The 22828-nt window shown below is 45.3% G+C and overlaps 1 protein-coding gene across 3 annotated transcripts in view; it reads right to left on the bottom strand.

Moving 5' to 3' along the window:
* PFKM (phosphofructokinase, muscle) overlaps positions 1-22828 on the bottom strand; it is a 51973-nt gene that overhangs the window by 2072 nt on the left and 27073 nt on the right. For all 3 annotated transcript variants that reach the window (XM_066614518.1, XM_066614519.1, XM_066614517.1), the window contains exons 5-21: positions 22273-22462; positions 20659-20824; positions 20116-20160; positions 18112-18220; positions 16193-16288; positions 13599-13691; positions 12198-12323; positions 8776-8840; positions 8014-8077; positions 6687-6833; positions 6529-6599; positions 5582-5669; positions 5164-5316; positions 4300-4464; positions 3128-3189; positions 1471-1582; positions 1015-1114 (exon numbers count right to left, since the gene is read on the bottom strand). In XM_066614518.1, coding sequence (XP_066470615.1) covers positions 1015-1114; positions 1471-1582; positions 3128-3189; positions 4300-4464; positions 5164-5316; positions 5582-5669; positions 6529-6599; positions 6687-6833; positions 8014-8077; positions 8776-8840; positions 12198-12323; positions 13599-13691; positions 16193-16288; positions 18112-18220; positions 20116-20160; positions 20659-20824; positions 22273-22462 — 1852 coding nt within the window. The remainder of the gene's footprint in view (positions 1-1014; positions 1115-1470; positions 1583-3127; positions 3190-4299; positions 4465-5163; positions 5317-5581; positions 5670-6528; positions 6600-6686; positions 6834-8013; positions 8078-8775; positions 8841-12197; positions 12324-13598; positions 13692-16192; positions 16289-18111; positions 18221-20115; positions 20161-20658; positions 20825-22272; positions 22463-22828) is intronic.

Raw genomic sequence — 22828 nt, 5'->3', positions numbered from 1 at the left:
ATAAAAAAATCTCTGAACTACTAGAGTGTGTTCCACTTAGGGTGACCCTAAGTGGGGCTTTTGCAGGAGAATTTCCTGGTGGATTGTGCCCCATGTTAGTTTACATAAGAAAGGTGCCACTTGGCTTGTTCCCTCATGCTTCACAATGTTTTTGGTCAGTCTTGGTGATGGTGGTTGCTGTTGCTGCCACCAGTATCTGCCACAAAATAAGCCAGAGTGGTCTGATGGTTACAACAAGATGATTATCTAGTGCTCTAGGGACTGTGCAACAGGATAAATGGGGAGGGGGGGTAGAGATGGCATGGTTAAGATAACAACAGCCCTGCTGCATCAGACCAAAGGTCCATTTAGTCCAGGATCTTATCTCCCACAGTGATCAATCAGATGCTTCTGGAAAGCAGGTCATGGAGACAACAGCCCTCCTTCTCCTATAGCTTCCATACAACTGGCATTGTGGTACACTTCCTTCAGATGTGGAGGTTTCATAGCTAGTAAGAATTTACAGAGCTATCTATCATGTCTAGTCTCTTTTTAAAGCCATCTAAATCTGTGGCCATCAACACTTAAAAAGGCAGGGGATTCCATAAGTGAATTGCTTAATTATTAAAATATTTTTCCCATGCCTTTTAACCCAGTGGGCCTACATTAAAACAAACACTACCCCTGCTAACTGGGCAAAGAGGCACCCTTAAATTGGTGTCCTCTTACATTTAGCAGAGGGACAGCAACTGTCTGTCCATCTTCACCCTAGCATAGTGTTTTTCCAGCGGCTCTTGCTAACATCTCTCTCGCATTCTTTTTTTATACTGTGAGCCCTTTGCAGGCAGAGAACCATTGATTGATTGATTTAGCCATGTAAACTGCTTTGTGAACTACTTTTCGTGAAAAAGCAGCATATAAATATTCTTAAGTGAAAAAAAAAATAATGCTCCTCCCTTTCTCACACTATCCCCATCAACAACCACAGCTAATCCAAGTACATAACAGGTCAGCCAACAGAAAGCTCCCACCTACCATGTCGGGAACACTCCTTAATCTTGGTGGACAACCATGCCACTGACTTAGCGCCCATTTTTGTTCCAAAATTTCTGTCGAATGGAGTTGGTGACCCACCCTGTGAAAGAGAAAGGAAGGGCTGGTTTGATTTTCCAAGAGAAAACAGTAATGGTGGAAACACAGCTCATTGGGAGCTTAGGCTCAAAGGGAGGATTAATTCCACCAATGCTACTCCAGTTTGTTGGGAAAACAAGCTTAGCTGATCATCAGTATGATGGAAGTTATAGTCACTCATTAAAATCTGTCTCCAACCAAAGGCCCATGGAGCTTCCGTGGAAAGGAGCAATCCTTTCAGGCTTTTCCATTTGGTCTACCTTTCTCATGTCCTGGTTTAGTTTCCACAGATCTACTGACATCATTAACAACAATGCTTTGGTACCAAGAGTATCCCAGGTTCCATGACACCAGACATACCTGCTGCATGTGTCCCAAAACATTCTTTCTGGTGTCAAAGATGCCTTTCCCTTCCTCAGAATACAAGTTGTATAAGAACTCTGTGGAGTAGTTTTCATTGCATTTCTCATTTCTGGAGTGGCAGAAATAAAGATATTAAGGTATGGCTCAAATACTTTTCCAAGCCCACCTTTGTCTGCAAAGCCTTTGATTCACCCCCATAACCATCACCCCCAACTGTAACTAAGCTGAGTCATCCCTTGCTGTCCTTCCTTCCTTCCATCAGTGGTCTTGTCCACTACAGCGATTAGATGCTACAGTACATTTCTGGGGAGGAGGACCTTCCTTTTTTGCTTAGTTTACAAAACTCTGCAAAGCACCATGTGCGTTGTAGTGGCAGCCAACATCTCTCTTTGCAGAATGCAAGCTTTCTTTACGTACAAATATTTTAAGCTCTGATCTTGAGTTCTAGAGATAGTGAGGTTGATGAAATAAGATGGTAGGCAACTTCTGCTTAAATCACCACAAAACAGTTATGTGGCATCAGCTTTTCAGAATTCTACTCCCCTGCTCTTCAATTGCTTGTTGAACCTCATGCAAGAGATCTAGCCTAATACACATAAAGCAACTGAGGCCTTACCAACAGCTGTCAAAACACATTGTCTAGGAAATACCACAGTTCTCATTCAGGTAAAGTTTGACGCAGTGTTGAATGCGTCATAGGTTGAAGAACCTGCTTCAGTTGCTCTGTTAAACTGAGGCAGGTTCTTCAACCCATTATTGTAAACTTTGCTCACGTCAACATCACAACTTGCACTCCATATGTAAGTTGAATGCCAAACCAGTCTTTAGTTTCACACCTCCTCTCATACGTGTTAGGTAAAAGTCATTTTTAGCACAATACATGCATATTTATTTATGCATCCATATTTCATCATATCCAAAAGAAATCCTCCAAACATTTAAAACATTTTTTTAAAGGTTGTAAATTCCGATTTACATTTGATTTACATTTTGGTGGGAGAGGCAAGGGAAAGGATACTGTTGCAGGTGCAAGATAATAGAGTGAGACTTCCCCCCATTCAAGCTGCAGAACTTATTTTAGTTTTCAGAGTTCATCCCAGAACAGAACATCACCTGCTCCTACAATAGTATGCAAGGGCAGCTCATCCACTAGGCATAGTGTTGTGGGTTGCACCAGTGACAGATTGTGTGTGTGTGGGGGGGGGGGGGTAGGATTCCAGGTGCCCTTCACCAAGTCTGCTACTGTTGCCTCCATCGCTTTAGACTGCCATAGATGTGAGCTGTTTTCCACTCACTAAAAGTGCACAGAAAGTAGATTGCCTTGCTGCTGGTGCAGTTTCTTCAAACACAGAAGTGAGTTTGTGACTTCCAGTTGGATTTACAGGGACTGCAGAATGAAGGAGCTCCTTCCATTCACATGGTCTTTAAATCAAACTGGTCTTTAAATCAAACTTCTGCAACTGCAGAAATCACATGAGGAGCATAGTAAGGGACAATTTTGGGAGAGAGGTGCGCAGAGGCAAGGTGGCACTGTGCAGCATTCTGGGTTGCCCACACCTTGACTGAATGCCTGCCTTCTTCACTCAAAGCCAAGTAAACCACCTCTAAGCACCCAGTTTCCTGCTGCTCCTGAGTGTCAAATCTAGTCACATACCTCAATACTAGACCTCTCTTCACTGTGGTCTTCATTTTCTCAGTCAGATGCTCCACATTCATCTAGTAACCAAAAACAAGTATCACATGATTTCTTGAGGTTATTAAGGTTAGTGGGGCTCCCCATACAGGCCCCTGCTAGAGTACATCCTTGCAAAGCTGCTCTAGTGCTGCTGGGTCGATCAGCAGGGTGTTTGAACTCAGCAGCAAGAATTAGAATGTCATGTTTCAGATAGGGATATAAAAGGAACTAGATCTACTCGGTTCATAAAATCACAAACTGGGTAGATCCAAATCAATTTACATCAGTGGAAGCAATGCAGCACACAACCAACACCCACACATACTTGACAAGAACGAAACACTATGTTGTAGGATTATGATTGATGCCCAGCTTCCCCCCCCCCATTATTTGATTACACCCCTTCTTCTGAGTTTTAATATACTGTTTCTATTCTTATCTCATGCCTGCCTAATCCAGAAGTGGGATTGTCTCATCTCTAGACTGCTTGCACTTGTGCCTGGGTTTAAACAGAATCACTAATTTCTATGCTTTCCTGGGAAAGGTCTTTCTCTAGGGTTCCCCAATTTCTGGTTTCCCCAGTCTGGGATGGTGGCAACTGATATCAACCCATTTCCTCCCCCCCCCCCCACTGAGACACTAGATTAGTGAAGCTGAAAAAAGGGAACAGGTCTGCTGAGCGCTAACCACTAGATGCTACTTCCCTTGTTCTGCCTCTGGCTTTCCTTACAAAAATAACACAGATTCAATGTTTCCCACACTTCTGACAGATGAGTCACACTTTTCACCTGAAAGCACATGTTATGTAGCAATGTGCTGGCTTTGTCAGTGCAAAATAGCATGCACAGTCGGGGAGGGGGGTTAGATCCAGACTGGGACTGCACTGGTGGGCAGAGATTTTATTCTTTTGCCCCTGTTGCAGCCTAATCTGGACCAAGGCCTGACTGCTGCTATTAGACTAAGGAGGAAAGCCTCTATTGGCTATTATGGGAACTTTTCCCTGCAGTCACAAAGAAGCTGTGGGGGGGGGGGGAATACTGCTCTAATTTACAATGGAGGTTTCTCTCCATGACTTTAATTCACAGCAAAACAGGCACATTTTTCAGAGAAGACCACCCTCAGTTCCTTTGACATCTGCACAAGGTTATCACCTCTAAGTCATGGATGGTGAAAGGTTCTTCATAAATATAGGCAGCATCTGCTCCAGCAGCCAAACCTGCCATGGTGGCCAGATAGCCACAGTATCCTCCCATGGTCTCAATGATGAACACCCGTCTCTTGGTGCCAGCAGCAGACTGTTTGATACGATCACAAGTCTAGGGGATTGAACAAAACAATGTATCAAGGTGGTGAAGTTGGGGGTGGGGTGGGGTTTAAAAATTACAGTAGGGAAAAAGTTCAGTTTGCCATTCCCATGTACTTATTTTTGCTGCAGGTGGCAGCAAGATGGAAGTGTAAACCAGATGACAGCCTGAGTGGAGAATGAATGGATTCTGTCTGGGACCCATTCAGCTAAACACAGGCATATGAACAGCAAGGTACCAAGCAGTCTGCATCCTGCTATTTTACACAATACAGCTACTGCTACAGTATATTTTGAACTGCTTATAACACCTTATTTATAGGACAAAGATCTTTTATCTGCAGGCCCAGCATCCATGGATTTGAGCATCCCTGGATTCTGAGCCCATGGTTGGAGGGCCTCAGAGGACCTTCCGGACGCACTCAGGTCTTCTGAGGAGGCAAGGAGGTTGTGCGTGACTATCGGAGGGCCAGGTGCAGCCTCCAGGTAAATTACTGTGATGCCATACCCCCCCTCCCTGCAGATTTAATTATCCATAGCTTTCAGTATCCACAGGGAGTCCTGGAACAGATCCCCACAAATACCACAAGGGCCCACAAGGGCCAACTGTACAGTGCTACTTTAGATAGTTGTCAATTCCTGCCCTGTGGCAAGGTTGGGCCTCTATACTAATGTTACGCCACTGAAGTTGGAATGCAAACAAACACCTTACCGCCGTGATGGTGTTGAGGGCAGTGTCTGCACCAATACTGAAGTCAGAGCCAGGAACATTGTTGGAGACTGTAGCAGGAATAACACAGAGTGGGATGCAGAGTTCTTCAAATTTGGCCCGGCCATCAATCAACTCCAGGCTCCCTGTGAAAGCCTACAGAGAAAAGGGAGACCTGACTTCCATCAAAGTCCACAATGCAGATCATTTCCTTTGCCGAGTTAGCAAGGGAGCTGGATGGTAGAGAGAGAGAGAGAGAGAGAGAGAGAGTTTCCAGCCCACACCTAATACTGCATCTACTGAGAAGTTCTGCAGTGTGAGAACTTCCAAGTTAACATGAGCTGTTAGTCATACCAAACACAGTTTTACTTTCTCTATATTCCTTGTGCTCAAACAAGGATCTATTTGGCCCGAGACTTACCTCAAAGCCGCCAATGATGATCAGTCCATGTATATTGAAATTAGTGATGGTGTTGCTGATTTCCTCAAAGTACTTCTTTGGCAGAGTTCTGAAAGAAAATGAAAATATCCTTCTTGGGATGGCAATTTGGAATTCATTTTGTGAAAGAAACACCTGTGTCCCCTTGCTCCAGTAATTCCCATACAGCATGGGTAGAGGCACATTAGTGTGTGTCAAAAGAAACATATAAAGGCTCCTGAGCCCAAAGTCTCCACACCTCACAGAGGAGGCTATCTGCTGTAACTCTGCCTGATTCAATGCTCTGGCCTTGCCTCTTTTCAGTCAGCCTCAGCCAGGGGTAGGCAATGTCGCTGCATCTCAGCACTGGGGTGTGACTGGAACATTCAGTCACTTCCAAAGCAGAGAGGCACAGTTGCCTCCGTTGAAGGTGGAAATGGCACTTCTGCATATGTCACTGTTCTGGGCTTGCCTCTTTCCAGTCAAGAGGCACATCCAGAATCACACACAGAATCACAGGGAGTTCCCTCCACTGAGGGTAGAAATTCTTGCTCTTGCATTCTCTGAAAAGAAACTCTTTCAGGTGCAAAAGTCAGGATCAAATGACAAACAATGTGGATTTTTTAAAAAATCCCTGCTGCAGGGGTCCCCAGTCTGGGTCATTTCTGCACACATGGGAAAGAGAGAGTTGATCTTTTCTTCCTGCTGTGCTGCCTCTGTCCCAAGAGAGAAGCTGCCACTGCAGACTACCTTTTCCGTACAGCTATTATTTTTCATTTTTTTGAGATGAAGCTACGCCAACACATTTTATGCCGCATGCAGTTTGATCCTCCAAATCTCAATGTACACAAAGCTGTATCTCAGTTATTTCAGAACATAATGTTTTTATTTTATTTTGGCACCGAGTACACAGGTCCCTGGTCATCTCTCTCTCTCTCCCTCCCACATACCTCTTGGTTCCAAGGATCGATCCACCTTTTCCAGTCCAGCCACCTACTCCTCCCCATCCAATCTCTTCAACCTAAAAGGAGAGAGTTCCTTAGCTCCAGCACCTCTTCCAGAATTACGATACAATTAACATGCACTGCCCAATGCAGTGAATTAATACCTTTCCTTCAGCAAGGCCTTCAAATCCATCGTGCACAGCCAGCATCCTATGGCCATGGATCAACCCAATTCTGACGGCAGACCTCACAGCTGCATTCATGCCAGCTGCTGGTGCACCTACATTCATCACTGCCAAGTTGTAGCCACTCTGCAGAAGGAAAAGGGATTGGGAGACTGTTAAACCCACCATGTCAAGCATACACTATCTGCTTCTAGGTACCTCCCCAGCCCCCCCCCCCCACACACACACTGCAAACCTACAGTCCACTGGAGGACAGAAATGCATTCAGAGAGCAGCTTTGCTCCCCCTGCAATCACGGTTCTCAATATGGTGGTGCACACTTGTCTACAGAAGAGAGAGCAACCTCTTTGAGAGACACAAGCTCCTTCCTTTATTCGACAGGGCTAAGGACAAGACTGGAGGGATATGCAACCCCAAACTTCCAGGTTGCAGTTGAAGGCTACCATTTGTGAAGCAGAACACAATCTGAACAGGTGGAGCTGTTCCATTTGTATCTCTCTGTCCCTTCCCATTCAAAGAATCATTGAGTGGAAAGGGACTAATAAGTTCAGCCTCCACGAAGAAGTATTTGCCCACTTAAAGTACAGGCGCCAGTCTTTTGACTGAGAAACCTCATAAAAGCAGTTGTGCCGGATCAGACTCAAAGGGCGCAATCCTAACCCACGCTGGAGCAGGCAAGCCAAGAAGCTAGCGCTGCATCCAACGCGGGATTGCAACAAGCAGTGGCTCAGCCAGGGGCAAGGGGAAGCTCTTCCCCTTACTCCTGGGTAAGGGCTGCGCGCCCTTGTGGGTCTCCTCGGACCCGCGCCATCTCCGGAGGTGGCACAAGTCTTGAAGCCACTCCGCTCGCCCCGGGGACGGGGGTTGGGATCCAGCATAACTGCCGAGTCCCGGCCCTGCCCCCGGCTCCCCCCACCCAGTAATGCCCCCTCCCCACGCCCACCATGCCTACCTTTGCTGCTTGTGCCTCCATCTGGATGTGCCAATGTGGCTCCTGCCTAAGGAGGTGCAAACATGCTTTATGGCACGTTTGCGACTCCTCCAGAGCACCTATACTGGCATAAGTGCTGGTTAGGATTGCTCCAAAAGTCTATCTAAGCCAGCACCCCACATCTCAGTAAGCTCAGAAGCAGCATGTTGTCTTGCTATCGCTCCCCAGCAACTGGTAAACTAGAAACATACTGCCCCTGAACTTGGAGGCTCCATGGAACCACCATGCTGAATTTTTGAAATATTCAAATTTCTAATTTCCATAGTCATCTTAAAGTGATTTCCACTTTATGCACTTCCCCACCCCACTGCTTACCTTTGTGGAGGGTGGGCGTATATGGGCTAAAATCTTGTAAACATTCCAGTTATTCTGGAAACTCCTGCAAAATGTAAGAAGTCCAATGGTTAGCATCATCCAAAGAAACACACGGCATGCTCCTTCCTGAGGTCTTTGCAGGGAAAAGGAGTGCTTGTGCGTGCATGCATGGACACCCAGTATTTTCCAACAAGGCCATTTGAAAGTTGAGTTGCTGAAAAGGCAGAACAGGCTGCACATAGACTTCCATGTGCATACCAGGACAGTCGGCATATTGAAGTGACTGAACTATGAAGCCCCTAGTTTTAATCTCACCTCTGCCACAAGGTGATCTCACAGGTGTGTGTGTCACTTGAGGAATTTTTTTAAATTGACTAATCATCAACTCCTTAAACGATCAATTGAATTTGAATAAACTTGCACAAAACCCAAACACCAAAAGACTTAGTGAATACTACTTTAATAATGATATTTGTGATACCGAAGTGTGAGATTTAACAAGCCAAAGCAACTTCTCATTGTTAAGAGTAATCTTTAAACAGTTTCATTTCCATGCTCTGCTACAGCAATACATGTCTGTAACAAAACAGCCTCCAAAAACGAACATGTTTGACCTTAAGCAACCCACATCCATGAAAACGGACCCCATACTGATTGACCAGTTATTAATCTAATGACTGAAAACTTGTGGCTTACCAAATACGAGTTTTTAAAAAGCACAACAGAACAACCCTTAGCAGGTCTTGATTGGCTCCCACTCACCTTCCTCGAAGTTTAAGAGCGTCATCAAACCGTCCCTCATTCATAGCTGTTGTGACATCTTTTGTCTATTAAAAGATGCGAGAAAAGGTTACAGTTCCTTATTAGAAGCACTCAATCTCTCACAGCAAGAGGACCATTTTGGACTCATTCAAACAACATGAAAAACAGAGCTTTGGCACATTGACTAGCCAGCCAGAAGTGTGCATAATAACTGTTCTCTGCTAACTGGCTCAAGCAAGTATTATCCTCCTGATAATATTAGCTTCTAAAATAAACTTCTTTATTAAAAACTAAGGTTCTATCCCTCATGTTTATGAAAAAAAGCTTTCATATGTTTTTGCTGCAACATATGAACACCAGGAGTCAGTTCTGGCGGCACCTTAAAGACAAACAAATGTATTATTGCAGTGGTTCCCAACCTTTACTCAAAGATAAGGGAACTACCAAGTGCGTGCATGCAGAGGGTGGTAAGAGGGGGGTGATGAATCAGTGATGACAGCGGCAATAACACTTCCAGGTTTGCACCACTGCCATCTAAGTTTTAAAAAGGGGTTTTTGGAACTTAACCTCCAGCAGAGGCGAAAACTCAGGTTTTGTGGTGCCTCCAGCCACTGCCACAGACAAGTAAGTCCCCAACCGCTTTTTTTACTTAGTTGGCAGTGACAGCGGCGGCACAAACCCAGAACTGCCACTGCTACCGTTACTGCTGACTCGCCACTCCCCTTAAGGGGGAAAAAGGTATTTATGGCTCTCCTGGAAGGTCATAACCCCCAGGCTGGGAACCACAGTATTATAGCATAGGTGGCAGTGAAACCATATAATAACATTGTCAGTCTTTAAGATGCCACAAAACTTGGCAACGTCTCCATACTCTTCCCTCTTGTCATCCTTCTAATTTCCAATATTTTTTTCCAACATTATTTGATTAAAGGTGCAATCCAAACCTGCGTTGGAGCAGGCAAGCCAGGAGGCTTGCGCTGCATCCAATGCAGGTTCGTTGGTAGCAGCGGCTCAGCCAGAGGCAAGGGAAAACTTTTCCCCTTACCCCTGGGTAAGGGCTGCTGGCCCCAATGGGTCTCCTTGGACCTGCGCCACCTCTGGAGGTAGCGCAAGTCCAAGGAGAGTGGAGCGGCTTGAAGCTGCTACGTTCTCCATGGGGGGAGTTGGGATCTGGCATAACTGCTGGGTCCCAGCCCCGCCTCCAGCTCCCTGCATGCCCGCCCCCAGGGCCGCCTACCGCCCGCCCTCCCCCACCCCAGAAACGCTTTCCTCCCGCCTCCTCCACACCCCCCATGCCTAGCTTTGCCGCTTGTGTCGGTGCAGGTGCGCCAACACAAGCGGCTGTGAGCAAGCCGCCACGGAGGCTTTTACCAGCCTCCGCTTCCTCCCAAGGAGGCGCAAACGTGCTTTATGGATTTAGGATTGCACACTTAATGTTTAATATTTGAAATTTCAAATCAATGGAAGCAAAATAAGAGCAAAAAAAACCCCAAAGTGAAGCAACAGCATGTAAATATATCTATGCATAATTAAAATTCCAAGTTGCAGTTGAGGTGTGTTTTTCCTGCAGGATACACAAAATTCAAAGGAAAAAAGTGTTGGGATCTCAACACAGAAAGTTCTGAATCCCTAATGAAATAAAGAGTGACTCTAGATGCATTTCTAAACATATCAATCAATCAATCAATCAATCAATCAAACTTTATTAGGCATAAAAATTAACACATAATATCTCTAAACAATCCAATATATAAATATATGTTAAAAAAAGCAAATAAAGATAAAGGTTAAAACACAACAATTTACTTGTGCGTTAACTCCAGGTTGCTTAGGACCAACAGATTAGCCCTCTTCAAGTTACTCAGGTGTAAAAATTTCGCAACTGGAAGGGTCACGAGTTTAGAATCTCCCTCTAAACATATCATTTACCCTTTTTAAAAATGTGGTAAACAACAACTAAGGGGTGAAGGAAATGAGATTCAGACAGGGATCACGGCATGGAAGAGGGGGGCTGTTCCTTTCTCTCCATGCTGTTTTCCTAACAAAACTCTCTCTTCTTGCTGTTGTTGGTCTCAGGAGGGAAGCCACTACAGGTATTTGCAACCATTTTCCTATTGGGACAAACAGTAGATTGGGGGAAATGTGGGGAAAATAGTGGTGGAGGAAAGGTTAAACCCACACCATTGTCTTGAACTGGATCGGGGTTTCCCATCGCTGTGATTAAAAAGAAAATAAACGACCCCAAGAGGTCAGAAATGTAACAACATATTTCTCATCATATTTTGTTTGATCCTTAGATCGGTAAAATCTGGATTTAAATTCCCACTGAACAGTAGCTCAATGGATGAGTCACTGTCTCAATCTAAAAATTCCCACAGGTCTGCTGGTATCCTGGGTTTACTGAGCCATGATGTTCCTTAGAAGAAGGGAAGGTGGTAGGTAAATGATGTGGTAGGTAAAAATGTGGTAGGCAAATGATGTCCCATTTTGAATGATGTCCCATTCAAAAAATGATCTCAATGCATTCCCCTTACGCAGCCAAAGAAAATTACTGCAGACCTGAGTGTACTGCAGGTTTGTCTGAACCTACAAGCCAACTTCCCCAGAGAACATCTGAAGGAAGGAGACAATGAGAAATGTATAAACCAGCAATTTTCAACCTTTTTCGTCTCAAGGCACACTGACAAGGCACTAAAATTGTCAAGGCACACCATCAGGTTTTTGGCAATTGACAAGGCACACCATGCTGCCAGTGGGGGGGGGGCGCTCACATCCCCTATTGGTCTTACTAATAAATGACTTTCCCCCAAATTCCTGTGGCACACATGTGAACCACTCATGGCACACCAGTGTGCCATGGCACAGTGGTTGAAAATGGCTGGTATAAACTGTGTATCACTTTCACAACCAAGAATCCTGGGAATTGTAGTTGGATGGTAGGCACTGAGAACTCTTACAGAGAATTATCCCTAGCATTCCTCCTCCAAAGTACCATTTCAAGGGGTTCCCTAAAACAGTTGCCCCATTCTCAGATATTGAAAAGGGGGACATTTGAGCAATTCCCCCCCCCCAAGGTGTGCAATTGGAAAGTCTTCAGTAGCACTGGTGCTCCTCCCGACAGCCACCAGCTGGTGGGTACCATTTTCCCTTCCAGAATGCCCTTAAGAAGGAAGCTACATCATAGCATCCTTCTGGCAGCCAACAGCTGCTAGAAGAAAAATTACAGTTGTTGCTATAAAACAGGCAGAGGAAAAGGTAGGCCAATTTCATGCACACACCTTTTAGCCTCCAACCTCCACCCCTTAGTTCAGTAAAAGCTCTTTGAGAGCTTTCAGCTGAGTCTTAGACCTTAAGCCTGTAGCTTAGAGATTCTAACCTCACAATGCAGGGTGACAAGATAGACAGGCAGCAGGGAGACCTACCACTTGGACACACTCCATGAGAGGAAGGCGGATGGCTTGGTTACCAGACAGGCTGACGACACATGCTGGAGTATCAGGAGTTCCTTCAAGTAATGCCATGACTGCTTCTACACCCATCCTGCTTCCCTGCAAAATGAAGAAGGGAAACGGGTTTTGTCTTGGGGAGTGGAGAGAGCTTCACCAGAAGTTCTCAACAAGTGGTCCCAGAATGCTATTCACATCCTGTAGACTTCCTAAACAAAGGCAGCCTGTAAAAGAGCTGCTCACAAGGAATGAAGGCCTTGACGACTCTCCTATTCTTGCCCTATTGGAGAATCTATTTGGTATTTACTAAGACTTTTGTTTAACCAGACTAAAAAAAATTCAGACACACAACAAGAAATCAGTAATTGTTTAGAAACTGCATCTCTGAGCCTATGCAGAATACCTGCTGCTCACTAATGAGTAGAGTGTTTCCAGTGAGTAAGGACGACAGCGTATGCCTTACTTCTGAGTAAAATAAACAACACCATTTTCAAACACCTCTGCCAACAAGTAACCACAGTCCATATTCAAATATGTTATCTGGAATTAGCAAGATCAGTTGTGCCAAAAAGGCACAACTCTTAGGAGGGCCTGAGACATTGAAACGGGCAGCTCCAGCTGACCTGCTGCTCAAAATGGCAGTAGACGTACTGCTCACCTCTCCTCAGTTTTGCTGCTCCCCCCAAACCCACCACACCTGCACTCAACACCACCTCCTCTCCTGCGCCTTGAAAAGCTGGGGCCAGAGTAATCCTGTTCCTGAGGTTTACAATATCTCTACAAGGCGCTGTGGGGGAGGAAAGGCAGCAGCCTTTCTCCTGAGCATTCCTGACTGCTTAGGAGAAGGATAATGGTGGTTGAGCTCAAATAAAAGGTAAACCTTCCCCTCTCCTCTTTGAGTGTGCAAGAAGAAGATGGGTCAACTGCATGGAGAGGTTGGGCAAGCAAAAAGCCAGAGAAGGTGAGCACAGGTTTATTTGCCACCTCCCATGAACCACTGGCTGAAGCAAAATGTTCATGCCTGGGTCATCCCTGGCCCATGGAACAGTTTATATTTGCAATGGTGACTGGGCCTCGAATGAGGGTGGAGCATTTGAATTTAGGCTGAACCTGCAGGTAGTAGACTGATCTTGTGGTTCCTTTCCAATGCTCTCTCTTGTGCAATGTTACGGTAGCATATGGAAACATTCTTGAGAAGTCAAATTTTTTGTACCTCATGGCAATTAGTCCCCAGAGAGGATAACAGCTTGCCACTGCTAATAGTACCCCTCTACTGAAAGCACAGCCAAGTTTGCCCTAAACCTCCCCCACTCTAGTATCCAAAACAGCTACAGGCACAACATAAGCACCTGGCACAGAAACACATCACTTTTTTACCAGGATACGATCGAAGGCAGAGGGGGTCCCACCACGCTGCACGTGTCCTAGGATGGTGACTCTTGTGTCATAGCCCAGGCGTTTCACAACCAACTGTGGGAAGAAGAGAAGTGCAAGAATGGCAGCACTGATTTACAGTTTAGCAGATCCACTTGAACTCCTGATACTCCAGGTTTATAAGCTCCATGATTCCATGACAGCATCACATAGAAACCCAAGTGCATAAGTCAGCATCCAAGAGCCCCATCATTCCTTTCAAAAAAAATCAAACTTCAGCCCTGAAGGCTGCAGAGCCAGTCATGGAAAGTACACAGGACATGTGAACTCTCAGCAGTAGAGGCTGAGCAGAATTTTCAGCAGACCCCGAGAATCGATGTCAATGTTCTGCAGAAGTTCTGGCTTCTCCTCTTGACCAGAAGCAACAGCCAACATTCAAAGTTTAAAGCAGTGTGATTTCCTGCAACGCTCCATCTTAAGAATGCTAACTTGAATTTACCTCCCATTTAATTCCCTTGCTGGCTGTATGCTCCCTTCTTGTGCAGAGCCAGCACAGGAACACTCATCCATCTCCATATACCAAAAAGTGGCTGGCAGCACCATGGATAGCGCCCCTACCTGTGCATGGCTCTGGAACACAATAGTGTACTACAGGTGCTAACTGAGAGTGTGCATGAAGAGGACAGAATTCAAGCCAGGGTGTTTTATTTGTGTGTGCATTTAAAAAATACTAATCTTCTGGAAAGATCTGAAGCAACATCTCATGCCTTCTGAAGAGCAACCTGCTTTATTATTTTTAGAAGACAAGCAAGCAGAAGCCTTCCAGCCACTGGTACGTATGATCACCACAAACAACAGTTCACAGGCCAGGTCCCCAATGGATACAAGTCAGCAACATCATCACCACCATATCCCAAGTCAATAGAGGCTTCCTGATATTTATTGTCCTTGTCACCAGTCTTTTATCATGGCTAGAGAGCCACAGAAGGGGGACACAACTGGCAAGCCCCTGCTAGACATGTTAAAATACTCCCATTCCTATACACAAGAGAGCATTGAAATATGCAAACCCCCCCCCCCACCATCCACATACACACAAATATTTTTTAAAAATATTATGGCTTAACGGCTCGGGTCCGGGGTATTTGAGGGACCACCTCCTTCCCTACAATCCTGCCCGTGCTCTTAGATCATCTGGGGGGGGCCCTTTTGACTATGCTGCCAGTAAGTGATGTGAGAGGGGCAGCGGCCAGGAAGAGGGCCTTCTCGGTGGTGGCCTCTGAACTGTGGAATACCCTCCCCTTAGAACGAGAACTGCTCCCTCGTTGCTAACGTTTCGGCGTGGACTGAAGACCTTTTTATTTCAAAAAGCTTTTAATTGTTGACAGGCTGGCTGGCGTTCTTGCTTCTTATATGAAAATCCATGGGGTTTGTTTGTTTTTAGATTTTTTTAATTATTGTAAATTGTTTTTAATTATTTTTCATGTTGCACTTTTAAATTGTAAGCCGCCTTGTGTGCCCGTTGGGCAAAAAGGCGGGGTATAAATTAATAAAATAATAATAATAAAAACCCACAAAACCCAACTTTCTGCGCATGGGAAAAAAGATCTCCTGCTTCCATATGAACCAGTCTGAGAACTTCTAAGGTGTCCTCTTCAACCTACCACCATCTTCTGAAGCAAAATGGAAGCAACAAAACACAGGGCCTTTTTGATCATGGCACTTCACTTCTCATGGCAACTCCCTCCTTGTGTTCAACTGCCAGGCTCCCTCTCCATTGATTTTTAGAAAGAAAAACAAGCCATGACATTTCTTTTTAGCTTTCATAAGATTTGACACTGCTGCTGACATTGCTGATTGCTCTCCCTGTTTAAATAAATGTCTGTGGTAGTTGTAGAGTGATTATTAGCAGCCTTGGGGATCTGTGTAGTTAAGAGGTAGGACAGCAGTTCCCAAAGTCCTACTCAGACTTTGGGACTGCTCTAAGTTGTTGTGGAGGCGAGGCAGGAGCGGGGAGTGGCCCCAACGGTGCTGCAGTGATTTGCAATTGCGCAAACCGGAAGTGAGCTCTGAAAGCAGATTGGAGCTCATTGTAGCCACATGGAGGGTCGCAGAAGTGGTTACAAGCCTCCAGGACCCTCCAGGAGGCTGTAGGACATCCACAGGTATGTGGGGATATCCCTGGATCCCTGTGATCACTGCAGAGGCATTGGGGACCCATTCCCTTTCTGGTTCCCTTGGTGGTTTGTGGCCCACCAGTTTGGGAACTGCTGAGGTAGGACATAAGTAAAACAATAGCATACTAGGGAGACAGCTGGGTTAAAACCCTGCCTGACAAAGCAGCAATCCATAGGCAGACTGGGGATGGGGAGAAGCATGTCCAGGCATGCAGCCTCTCATGTAGTGTGAAGCGGTACAGTCCTCAAAAAGCTTTACCCCTTGGTTTCTCTAAAGGTACAAAAGTGGCTCTTTCCATGGCAGAACAGAAAACCAGACATTTTGCCACTCGCCTACTAGCTTTATTTCAGCTCAGCTTCAGCAGTTGAGGCGTGATCATTCACACAGGTGTTCCACACAGTCACGGGACTGTTGCTTACCTTTTTAATGTCTTCTGAGGTGATGGCCTTGCCATGCTTGTCGATTGCTCCTTCAGCCACAATGATGATGTTCAGCCTTGAGCCACGGGTTCTTGTCTGAAGGGAAGAGAGGGAGGGTGGGTAGTTGACTAAAGGTATGAGATGCAGCAGGTGGTCAAGCAGTGCCCTGTACACCTGAACAACAGTTATCTCAAATTGAGAAGCCAGGTCAGAGTTAGCAGGACTGGTTTTTTTGAATTATCAGATCCCTGCTGGGCTAGAAACTGAAACCTGGTTCTCTATAGTGGTAGCAGAGATGAGATGAGGTCAGCAGTTCTCTCTATTTGCATGACTGCCATAGGGAATGAGGCATCTCAACGCTGCCACCAGAATCCCTGGTTGGAGATGCCTGGTACATTACAAGAGTATGGAAATCAATTGGAATGTCCAGGACAATGAAAGGCTCAGTAGAGCTGTGGGCAGCCTGGACAGGGCTTTAGATTGAGCTTCAGGTAATTTGAGAGAAAACTTCAGCATGTTCCATCTTGGGGTTTGTCACAAACTTAGGGGGGTTTGGGGTACTCAGAGTTCTTGGTTCTCGAACCCTAAAGCCCTCAAGGTCCCCCTGTCCAGTAGTGCTGCCACCACCCTGTATGTGCCAGTGCCTCAGTCCAGGGACACTGAGACCCTCTAGGCTTAACTCTATCCCTTGCAGGCACTGAGCTCTTTCTCCAATTAAAGCTTCAGTCCTCAAGTTACTAGACCTCAATGAGCACTTGGTAGTTTGCTGAAGGGCTAGGCAGGATTCTGAACCTTTGTCCCCAACAGGCAATGAAACAACTTAGTAAAAGATAAGGTTACATAAGGCCACAAATGCTAGAGGCATAAACATCTAGGAAACATATCACCAATAAAATAATAAAACTAGCTGGCTCTCTCTACTAATCCCTATCTCTCACTTGAGTCAGCTTCTCTTGTAGATCTTTTAGCTCTAGGCTACCTGTGTGGTCAGGTGCCCATGGTGGACAATTGGAGCTCACAAGCGTGCAGGATGTTGCACCCAAAAACTCTGTCCAAGAAGAACCGGACACACCCCTTGGGGCACTCTTTATTATCCTTCTTATGCTAATAGTACTGAGGTGACTTCATACTTATTTAGACTGTCCAATCAGAAACTTTTGAGGACAGAACCTTCTTGGAGTGGGTCTGGTTGCTAGCCCTCCTAGTTCTTACCCCTCCCCACTGGAGATCCATTGCTGCATTCCATTCCGCTTCATCAGGCGCCCCTCAGTCTACTGAGGTGTTAAACATTCCAATGGGTTGTAATTCTCGTTGTCTGTCCTTTCTGGCCAGCAAAGGAGAGACAATCTTTTTGTTTGTTTACTCACATTCTTGCAGCTAGGAACTGCTAGCCACTTCTCTGTTACTGACTTAGTTTGGTTCAGGCTTCACATGCTAACCTAGGCCTAAACTGTACATATTCATGACAGGGTTGCTTTGCATTTCTTTCCCAGTACCTCCCTTTATAACATTCCTACAGCCAGTCTTGAATTATTGTATTTTATTGTTTCAATATGCACATTTTAATGCACATTTTATGGTAGCCACTGTGGATAATCACTTGAACAGTGGGCTATTCATCTCCTAAAAAAATTAAATACAGTGATGGATGAACAAGCAGGATGCTACATTTATTACAGCAAAAATAATGTGACCATTTTGGAAACAGGTAGAGCAGAATACACTACAGTGCAGAGTGCAGATACTGGAAAGGCATCAGAATTAAAGTCTACTTGCCCAAACCCGTAATGTTGGCGCATGGTTTAAGGATGCAGAAGCCCCTCTCCATGTAGTCATTAGGCTTTGTAGGACTTGCTTCTGAGCAACCCTTAAGGTCTGGGCAGTTAAGCCTTTATATTTGAACTCTTGTATCTGGCTACCTCAGTTAGCCTCCTGCACAAGTGATCCTCCCAGTCATCTTCTGGTGGAGATTCCGGAATGAAAACCCAGTCAGCACCACTTGCTAAGGCTGTTACAAGGGCAAGGTAACTGGAGGAAGAGAGAAAAGTGAAGATTCAGTTCTGGTTCATACAGGCAGCAGAATGAGGTTGGACTGAGGTGGTCTGTCGTAAACCTAGGGGGGTTTGGGGCGTACAGAGTTCTTGGTTCTCGAACCCTAAAGCCCTCAAGGCCCCTCTGCTCAGTAGTACTGCCACCACCCTGTATGTGCCAGTGCCTCAGTCCAGGGACACTGAGACCCTCTAGGCTTAATTCTATCCCTTGCAGGCACTGAGCTCTTTCTCCAATTAAAGCTTCAGTCCTTGTTACTAGACCTCAATGAGCACTTGGTAGCTAGGCAGGATTCTGAACATTTGTCCCCAACAGACAATGAAACAACTTAGTAAAAGAGACTTTAGTTTATTAAGTACATAAGGTTACACACTCTACAATGAGGCAGCAAATGCTAAAGGCATAAACATCTAGAAAACGTATCAGCAATAAAATAAGAAAGCTAGCTGGCTATCTCTCACCTGGGTCAGTTACTCTTGCAGATTTCTTAGCTCCCGGGCTACCTATGAGGCCAGGTGCCCATGATGGACGATGGAGCTCACACGCGTGCAGGATGTTGCACCCAAAACTCTGTCCAAGAAGGAACACACCCACACCCACACCCCTGGGCACTCATTAGTATCATCTTATGCTAATCGTACTGAGATGACTTCATACTTATTTAGACTGTCCAATCAGAAACCTTTGAGGAACAGAACCTTCTCAAAGTTGGCCTGGTTGCTAACCCCTCCTAGTTCTTACCCCTTCCAACTGGAGATCTACAGCTGCACTACATCACGCTTGATAAGGCGCCTCTCTGTCTGCTAAGGTGCTAAACATTCCGATGGGTTGTAATTCTTGTTATCTGTCCTTTCTGGCCAGCAAAGGAGAGACAACAATCCTTTTGTTTATCTACTCACATTCTTGCAGCTGGGAACTGGTAGCAACTTCTCAGTTACCTGGCTTAGTTCGGTTCAGGCTTCTACTGCCAACCTAGGCCTAACATGCACTTATTCCTGAGATGGTCGAAAGGACTGTACCATTTCAGCTCACAGCTGGTGAATCACATTTTTGATTGCTTTCGTATGCAAAGAACTTCCTGCCAGTAGAAAATTAACACAAAAAGGAAAGCTAAGTAAGACCTCCTCCTGCTCATGTATTAATGTGGATATGCAGGGTGTTTTGTTTAGATGGGGGAACTCTAAGAAGTGGTAGAGTTCTATATCAATTTATACCACCTCATTCTGCTGTGTACATAGACCGGATCTGCATCTTGTGCAAGAACAACAATTGGTAAACATAGCATAGCACTCCTACCAGCTCAAAGACTGAAACAGAGAAAGTGCTCTTCCCAAAATATGCCTGAGGCAAGACTGACTAGCCACTAAAGAACAATACCAAGATCAAGTGCAGTACTTCCTAAAATATAAAGCTCCGTACCATCCTCTCTGAGGAAAACTGCAATTGTCTGCATTCAGATATGGTTGCCCATTGACCTGAGAAGGGGAAACTTTTTTTCCCCCCAGCAGACTAATAAGCCTAGAATAAATGCACACAAACACATCAGAATCATAATAGTTTAGAGACAACTTGTGAACTGGTAACAAGTCAATCTGCTGGGATGGGGGGGGAGAGATAAAGAAAAACTTCTGCATAGGGTACTGGTACAGGTTCCTGGGTTTTGAGGTGGAAAATATTTCTTAACACCATGTCACAAAGGGTATGATTCTTTGACTATTCACAAAATTAGAAATTATGAAAGAAAAAGGTGACACTAATTGTTATATACATATGTACACACAAACATGGTTTAATTCTGGCTGTTTTCCAGAATAATTTCATTAACAAATCCACAGGTGGATAAAAAAGGCATAGCCTATGTAAAGAACACATACCCACAGTGACGACCCATCACCTCCAGCACAAATGTCCTCTGGTGGCTGCAAGACAAAACAGAAAGGGGAACATATAAACAGCACAAGGGGAATTATTTGCAGCATTTTAATGCTTTTTTTTCTTAAATCTTCAAAACATGTAGGTTTGCGTGAGAAAACCAACATGGGTAAACTTATGCAGTCCACACCTCACCCTATACCCTGGCTCAGACAGCATCCTATTTCTAAGTTGCTTATGGAAACTGTGGCCAAAAAATCCACAAAGACACATTAACAAAAACAACAATAAAAGAATACTTAAATACTGTTTTTCAGCAAGAGTAGTTCACAAAGCAGTTTACATTGTAAAACAAATCATGAAATAGTTCAATTAATCAATAAATGGCAAACCCTGTCTTAAGGACTAGAAAGTTGCCGTTTGTTTTTTAAGCAAAAGCCACAATGCTGAATTCTGGTCTCAATACCAGATTTCTGCACTTGTGCAGTTTTGCTTAACATCACTCCTGGATACACACAGCCCTGTATAACACCTATGAACCTTACCTTTGAGCAGTGGTGGCAATAGCATCCACTATCTCCATTATCCTGTGGAGAGCAGAGTCTGTGCCAATGGTCATGTCAGTACCACAAAAGTCGTTATCAATAGAGCCAACCATGCCGACAATGTTCAAGTGACTTGATTTCTGGGCTTCATCCGCTGTGATGCCACCTGAAAAGGCAACAGAAAGACCAGTAAAATATCTGTTGGTGGTAAAACAAAAGGCCCAATCCTATTCAACTTTCCAGCACCAACGCAGGTGCAATGCAGCCCAAGGTAATGTTCCCTTGCCTTAAGGAGGCCTCCATGGCTGTCCCCCCACCCCAGGATGTGGCACATGCCCTGTGGATTGGGTCCAGTCACTATAGCAAGTTCTCCCTAATCTGGAACAAGATGAAAAGAAAACATTCTTTAAATTCCCACTTTATTATGCAGGTCAGGCTTCAGAACAAAAGCACATCAGACCAATCCCTCAGTACAGTACTGAAACTCAGAGCCATGGCAACCCAGGCCAAGTGTGAATTCTGAAGAGGGCACTGCAAAACAAATATTTGGCTTGGGTATCATTCCACAGATTATGAAGGTGGGTTGCTGATCTTCCTCCCATCTTGCAGGAGTACACACGGAGCTTGCTTCTCCCCCCCTCTCCTGTTGCCACCTCCTTCTGCCTCTCCTCTCTCCACGCATGCCCCAACCTCCACCTTTGGAAAATACAGGGAGCAGGAAGAGGAGCAGCAGCACTGCTCATAAGGAGGAAGCAAGGTGAATGCCAAGTAATGCATCAGGGTGACCAACTGAGATGGCTAGTATGCAGAGTGGTTCCTGCCAATCTGCTCCCTGAGACAGCTGCCACACCACAACTCATCAGTGAGCCAGAACTGGGTTTGCCCTTAATCCCTGATAATTTAACCTCATATAAAGATCAGGGCCAAATTTATGAAATGGAGAAAGCATATATTGATCCTTTCAGACAACAACCCACTTTTTGGAATGCAGAAGCATACAACTTTAAATCTAACAGGAGCCATTTAGTGCCCGGATTAGAGCAAAGTAAAGTGAACAATAAGTCCAGTTCACAGAGACCTGGCTTCAAAGTTACTGTCCTGCCATCTTGCACCAGCTTTCTGGAGGTCCTGGGACAAAGTCGTGCACTAAGTCTCCCAAGGCCCCCCTATACCTCTTTATGGTGCACTGGGTGATACCACTGCCACCAGTACTGAGGGCTCAAACCAGCCAAGGAGACTCTCAGTCAATGCCCAACCTAATGTCACTTTTGCGACCACTAACCCACTGCGTGAAACTGGGTAAGCCCCTTGTTTCTGTTCCCCAAGTTTTGCAATGAGAACAACAGTGCAATTCTACTGAGAAGTAAGTCCTACTGAGTTCAATGTGACCAAATCTTAAGAAAATGTGTATAGGACTGTAGCCTAAGTCTCCCCCATTGAATGAGGACTCGCAAGTCAGATGAACAAAGACGCTACAGTCCTATGTCAATGTGGATTAACTTCTTCACATTGATGGGAAGGACTAAAAATGTTTCAGCATGGAGTTGTCCATACATCTACTCAGTATTCAGGTTTTAGCTTCCTCCTTGGCTTACCCATTCAAAACTGCAATACCTGACTTAACCAGCTCCTGCAGCAAACTGGACCATTCCGCCCGGAAGGTGTCTGCGCCAGTCAAGCTGCCATCACCCCCAATCACACACAAGTTTGTAATTCCTCTCTTGACCAGGTTGCGAGCAGCTTTCAGGCGTCCTTCGTGTGTGCGGAAGTCTTGGCACCGGGCGCTTCCAATCACTGTGCCACCCTGGGCGGGGACAAGCCAGGCAAGAGCGTGAACAGGAGTTGGAAGACAACATCATGACCACCTATCCAGGAACTGACTATGATCAAAAGAGAGACAGCCCCTTGTGCTCGTCTGTAAAGGTTTTTGGATAAAAACCCTTTGAGACCATCGGTTCCATCACAGGACAACTGATCCGCAAAAGCACTGCTAGGTCTCTTTTCAGACGAGCAGGCAGAGGTTCTTCACGAGGTGGATCTGTGACATCTTTTGACAATTGCCAGATATTTACAGTATCAGAAAAATCTGGTGGATCAGAAAAGCCAAAGATGGTACAGTGTCAGTAGATGCAGCCATAATGATTACCCACAATCATTACCCACGGTCTCC

The sequence above is a fragment of the Tiliqua scincoides genome, chromosome 2, assembly GCF_035046505.1.
Source record: "Tiliqua scincoides isolate rTilSci1 chromosome 2, rTilSci1.hap2, whole genome shotgun sequence".
NCBI classification, from domain to species: domain Eukaryota; kingdom Metazoa; phylum Chordata; class Lepidosauria; order Squamata; family Scincidae; genus Tiliqua; species Tiliqua scincoides.
Note: the sequence above shows the minus strand (reverse complement) of the source record. Positions and strands in the feature narration are given on the sequence as shown.